Source organism: Gavialis gangeticus, unplaced genomic scaffold (genome assembly GCF_001723915.1).
Source record: "Gavialis gangeticus isolate Ggan-Ray unplaced genomic scaffold, GavGan_comp1, whole genome shotgun sequence".
Lineage (NCBI taxonomy): Eukaryota > Metazoa > Chordata > Crocodylia > Gavialidae > Gavialis > Gavialis gangeticus.
Window position 1 is genome coordinate 15600401 of NW_017729008.1, and position 6465 is coordinate 15606865.

Sequence of the window (6465 nt, forward strand, 5' to 3'; positions counted from 1 at the left end):
CCTTTGCTTTTATAAAACAGAGGTGCATACTTTTGATCTCGTATGCCATGTCCCGATGCGCAGGGCAACATGTTTGCAGTGGCAAAAACAGTAGCAACGCAAATTTGTGCCACTACTTTTTGGCATAGCGTGCATACAACCCTGCACATGCCCTTTGGTGAGGGACAGATTATCCTGCTTTGGGCAAACTGCCCTTGCTCTGCTCCTCCTGACTCCCAGAGTGCTGGAGGAGCTGTGGCACATGTGCAGGAGTGGCACCTGTTGGGGAAATTTGATCAGCTACTGTGTAGCACCCATACACCGAAGGGTGTGCTCATACACCGATGAGCACTGGTCACATCCCGTCTTTGCGCTTGTTCCTAGCTGTGATCAATTAGGCAGAGAACGAGGGGGTGTCGGCAAGATGATTTATTTCTCTGCAGAGGGGGGCCACCCAGTGTCACAAAGACAGAGAGTTCCCCCTGAACTGAGTTTACAGCTTGGTATTTATACATTAAGCATTGCATTGCTACATCGTTGCGCGCGCATTCGGGTTTTTTTCCTTGCCGTTACAAAATTGCAAAACATGGTACAGAGCAAGCTTGGGCCGGTTGAGACTGGGTTCACGGTTACACATTACCATCAGCGAGAAGTACATGTCACTTACTGTCAGAAAGAGGCGATCTTTTAATTTTAGGGGAAAAAAGATCATTTGCTTTTTCAAGGGTCATCTGCTTTTTATGATTGTATTGCCGTTTTTCTCTTACACACCCTCTGTCACACTCAATTCCCCATGGGGGGAACCCTCTTGGGCTGGACAGTGCTGGGCACGTGGCAGGGAAAGTGTGGGCGATGGGCTGGGGGGTTGCACGTTCCCATGGGCAGACATGCGAGCTGTGGTGCCCTGTGCCAGGGTCAGTGTTGAGGGGGGCAGGTGGTACAGCTGGTTCCAGCCCTGGTAAGAGCAGGCTGAGATCATAGGAAGCATTACTGTGTGATTGCCCAGAACAGGTTCTAACTTTTAATACTGCGCAGTAACGCTTACTACAATTTAAATAAAACATGTACTAAGTCTCCCGTGCAACAAGACCCTAAGACTCTTTTCCTTCAATATTGACAAAATAAAATATTTTTTTCCTTAATCTTGTTTTTATAAGTGCCTGAATCTTTTCAATTTAAATGTTTTTTTTTTTTAAATAGTCAGCATGAGGCAGATCCCTGCCATTAGAATATTTCAGCATAAATAGTTAGAGCTAAGCAAACTCATAAGGAGCTGAAAATAGGGTTTTATAATGAGAAGCATTGGGCAACATTAAATATAGGTGGTACTACCAGCTCCATTCATTATAGGTTCTTAAGATAATTATTCAGCCCTATGAAATCATAGTAACTTTTGCTTTTGATCTTTCAAAGATCATAGCTCCTGGCAACATGATAATTTAATTAATTTATAAAAATACCCATGTGTATATGGCTTTGAGATGATCTCATCAAATTGAAATCACAGATGGTATGGGGGTATTTCTCCCTCCACCCCCACTGATGTAATGGGAATAGTCAGTTGGTAAAATTGATCTGCCTCTCAACATTTCTGTTCTAGATGGCATTGTCAGGCCATTTCTTTTTGGACAAGTATAATATATCAGCTCAGCTCTGCTAATGGGTGTTGCTGTTCATTGGTTGTGAGCATTCAGAGGGGTAAAGTAAATATGAAGGAAAATTAAAATTTGGCTTTCAAAGTGTATTTGAGACAGTATTTTGCATATCATTTAAGAAATTCAGGTATTAGCAGTTTTTTTTGTTTATGATTTCTAATTCATATATTAAAGTAATGATTTAATACTTCATTCTTTGTGACAAAAATGATTCAAAGAGCCATATTTCTAGGACTTTTTAAATCAAGGTTTCTAAGGGTAGCAGAAATGCTTAGGTAACACAGCTTTGGAGTAATTAAGTCCATGATCTATTTGCTAAATTGTTTTCATACAAGCTGGCATTTGTACATCAGTTTGTAATTTACAGCGATAGGAAATATCTGGTAAATATGTCAGTTCAGCCTCAAAAGAGGAAACACCCCTCTGCTTAAAAGAAATGGTACTTCCTGCTTTCATAAACAGTCATGTGCATAGTTTAGCAAGGCCTGATGCCTCTTGAGCTTTTTCCTTTATAGCACCATTGAATCCGTCTCTACAGAAATACTGTGAATTTTGTGGCCTCATTTTGAACAAAACGGATTAGGAAAAAATTGCTTGATAATAAAACTGTGGAAAGCAAGGACAGGCAATCTTGGTTGTGAATATTTTCTGATTTTTCCAGAAATCAAGCAGAAGATTGAGCTGCTGATGTCAGTTAACTCTGAGAAGTCGTCCTCTTCAGAAAGGTACAGCTACATCTCTTGCATGAACAATTAATGGTGTAGCATTTGCAAACAAGCAGCACAGGGCATTTTTCCTTGTCAAGTATGCTAATATGTTGATGTATTGCATGCTTATTATTGTAAAGTATGAATTGAATCTGTGTTTTTGTTTAAGCTTTGTTTTTTTTTGCAAAGGGCTATTGATTTTTTTGTTTGTTTGTTTGTAATTAAGTCTAATCAGCTGCAGCATGCAAATCATAATACAGCAGACTACTGGTGTGTGTGTGTGTGTGTGTGTGTGTGTATGTGTATATATATGCTGTTGTTGCAGTCTGTTCTATTTTTTTGTTTTCACCCAAAAAGCATCTTGATTTCTAAATCCAGTTTTAAAGATTCAATTTTTGTTGTATTAAAAAAATCATTCCGCAGTTACCAAGGTTGCTGTTAAATTTAGTTAATAGAAAATATAACTTGGCTAAGCATAAAGCATCACCCAGTTATGTAGAAAGGGAGTGTCCTTTGCAAATAGCTCAGGAATTGCAAACCCACAAATTAGTCACATTCTGTAAGATAGATGTGATGCTTGTTCAAGTCTGTGCTAGGAAATGGAACAGTCACTGCATGCAGTAATGGTTCATGCCTGCAGGTAAGGACAAAATGACTCAGAACTGTTTTTAAGGCAATTATTTTATCTGTCAGTCAAATTATTATAAGTAGGCTGTTTCGTTTTACATAAATACTCTTTTATTAAATAAACCTTTTAGCTTTTTTACATGAACTGTCCTTCTAGTGACTGTTTTTATGCTTTTAATATCCAAACCCTTTTGCTCATGGCTTGCTTGAACGAATTTTAACAGAAATGTGCTTTGAGAAAATTATGTCAATCGAAGGCAGTTTAAGATCAGTTCAGATTAAAACGTTAGTTTAATTATTCATTTCTTCTATGGGTAGGAGAACATGTCAGTATTATATTTTGGATGTGAGTTGCTGGTTTGACATTGGCCATTGGCAAAAATTGTACTATTATTAATTTAGTGGACCTAAACATAATATAGCTGATACGTTATCTAAAGCGTACTTTAATGAATGGCTTGGCATAATAAAATATAATGGCAGTACACTGAACCCTAACTTAAAGGAACACAGGATAAAAAGACAAATAATTCAAAATGAACAAATGCTGTGTGACATGCAGGGCTTTAAAAAACAAAATGGGCAGTTTAATTGTATTTCTAACTATAGACAGGGAAGACGTGGCAGTAAACCATATTGCTTTTTGCTAGCTCTGGTATGACAAAATATCAGAGCTCTGAGATACAGAAAATGGTGGGGGGGGTGGGGGGAGTGGGTTGTTAAGACACCTTTCCAAAATGGAGAAATGAAAGAAAAGCTTTGGGTTTTTCTGCAAATAGGAACTAAAGCACATGATGCAAAGCATTTGTTTACCTCCACCTGGCCTCAGTATCATAACATTTGTAAATGTTATGACAATCAAATTGTGGTGATGGAATAGAGGATGATGGGGGTAAAAATGGTACAGAAAACAGGTGTTAACTGTAATATTAGGAGCTTCTTTTAAGGGTTGCCACGGATGATGGGGCGATCCTAGTTACCAGATATTTTTAGCAGCATGAATGCCATAAAGCAGCTGATCAAAATATCTTCCTGGACACTAGTGCATCTAGGACTGAATTTGATTAATATGGCTGATTAATAGGAATGTCTCTACAGAATTATTACACCTAATTGTGAAAGAGGAAAAGGATTTTCAGGATGTTTTAAGTCTATGATCCATTAAAAATGTCCTTAATTTACAAACTAAAATTTGGCAACTGCAAAATTCATAAAGTTGCCTTATGGTCTTAAGGGTTTTGGAGGAAAAGATAAATCTTAAACACATAATAAAGATTAAAACTGGGTATTATGCATTCACACAACTTTTTTTGAAATCTTTATAGAGATACCTAGTTTTGTGTGTGAGAGATTCTGTTCATTCTTTTATTAAATTAACATAAACTAGATAGTTAACGGTAGTTTATAAGACTAGCAAAAGTAACTTTCATGTAGTCTTATGTATATGATTATTTTTAGAAAATAACCATCATTTCCCAGTTCTAAAATTACATTGAATTTATGTGCTGTTTGACAGGAAGCAGTAATATTTGTCCTATTAGCTTTCAGATTCTTTTTAACCTGTTTAAACTACTATATGAGAAGATATTTGGAGAAAAAAAATCAGTAACATTTTAATACTTGATATTAAATAATGAAATTAAGAGGACTTAAAATAATGGGAAAAACTCTATCCTTAATCTGTGGTGCAGAGACCCACATAATGTATATTTATTGCAGATATAAATAATATTTATATGTAAACATGCTGTTTGGTGCACGTCCAATCTTACAGGAGTTCATTCACACTTACAAAGGTGGTATTTCCAAAGGTACCACTTCCTTAGAAGTTTGTGTACTCTGAGTTGTCAACTGGAAGTGAGTCCATGTTTGGTCTCTTGTTTATCAGCTTAGCAGAATTTGATGGATGAAACAAGTTACAATTTTTGCATTTGCACATGAACTGTCTGTATCCGAGTATAGGATGGTGATGGAGAGGTGACTAAATAGAAGAGGATGCAGCCATGTTTGCAAGTATGCCTTGAGAGGAGAGGATGTTCTTTTGTTGGGTCACCGTTATTCCGTCAGAGAGGAATGATTCTTAGTTGAAGGACACTGGAATAAAATGAACAATTGGCTTTCTTTTAAGAAAGCTTAAAGTCTCAAAAATCCTGTTTGCATGGCCTATGATAGTCATTGCTTCATGTTTACTTCTTTTTAAGAGGCTATTACATGAAAGGAAACTAACATGGCTGTGAGATGATAGAGGCTTTATCTAAGGGAGGCTTTCAGGTTGGTTTGGGGGTGGTTATATCAAAAAAGGAAATTAATAAAAATATAAGGCATTTTTCCCTATGAAGTTCAGTGAAAAATCTTTGAAAACACTTTAGTTGCAAATGTAATGTTTTGTTAAGTAGACTGAAGTAGGTAAAATTGTGGAGTAAAATGGTGGGAACCTCAAATAGTGAGATGTTTCATTACACTTAGTGTCATATCTTCTTTATTTTGCCTAATGTCATAACATTAACGAGACGAATTTTTGAAAATCATGTAAATTGCCTTGGTAGTATGCAGCTAGAGAGCCTGAATATTCTTTAGTTTATTCAATGATGGACATATAATATTGTCTGTAGAGTTCATACCGAATCTATTAGAGAGTAGACTTGACCGTAACTATCTCACTTTCATATTTCAAGTGTTCTGCCCTCTTACCATTCATTTTGCATTCAGAACTTCTGAATGTGATATATTTTAAAGGTATGTCTGTCTTGAGTGCATGCTTGTTTTTCACCTATGCATACTTTATATATAAATACTTTGTGGAACTCCTTGTTAGATTTGACTGCATTATAAATAAAGTGTTGTTTTATAATCAGTGGAATGTTTCTTAACAAAATTAACACACCGTATGCTATTCTTTCTTGCAAATTAAAACGAAGAGCTCAGTAAACTATATTTACAACTGTTATTTCTGGATCTGGAATTGATGTTCTGTTTCAGCGATATGTAGTTTGACACGAGATTTTTTGATAAAGGTCATTGTGAAATAGTAAACAGCGACGCGGTAAAAAGAGGCGGAGAACGCCGCTTCCGCAGCTATTACCATATTAGGATAGAAGCTCCGGGAAAAGAAAAGAAAGAGGAGAAGGGAGTCTCAGAAAGGGAGAAGAAAGAAAGAGTGTCTGAAGGAGAAAGTGAGGGAGAAAGAAGATCTCCAGGAGATAAGACACTTACCTCAGGATTTTTCTTGCCGCTGGAGAGAGCGGAGCTCGGAGAGAGGGGCGGATCCCTGAAGAGGCACCGGAGACACAGCTGGCAGCCGCACTGAAAAGTAAACAAACAAACAAAAAGAAGAGTGATTTGACTCACTCCCACAAGCTTAGTGAAAACAACTGAGTGCTGACCACAAGGATTCAAGGCTTCAGCCATGCACCAGATGAAAGGTACACACTCAGGATAGCAAAAGTAAAGAGAGAGAAATAACAAGGCTTGAAGAGAAAAGCCTGCTCTTAAAAAAA

The 6465-nt window shown here is 37.1% G+C and overlaps 1 protein-coding gene across 6 annotated transcripts in view; it reads left to right on the forward strand.

Moving 5' to 3' along the window:
* Positions 1-6465, forward strand: part of SRPK2 (SRSF protein kinase 2) — a 389922-nt gene that overhangs the window by 106894 nt on the left and 276563 nt on the right. For 2 of the 6 annotated variants that reach the window (XM_019509441.1, XM_019509442.1), the window contains exon 2: positions 2296-2359. In XM_019509441.1, the coding sequence (XP_019364986.1) occupies positions 2322-2359 (38 nt within the window). In that variant the 5' untranslated portion in view covers positions 2296-2321. Of the gene's footprint in view, positions 1-2105; positions 2360-2925; positions 2982-6465 lie in introns of those variants that run through there. The other 4 variants (XM_019509445.1, XM_019509444.1, XM_019509446.1 and 1 more) reach the window with 3 other exon arrangements.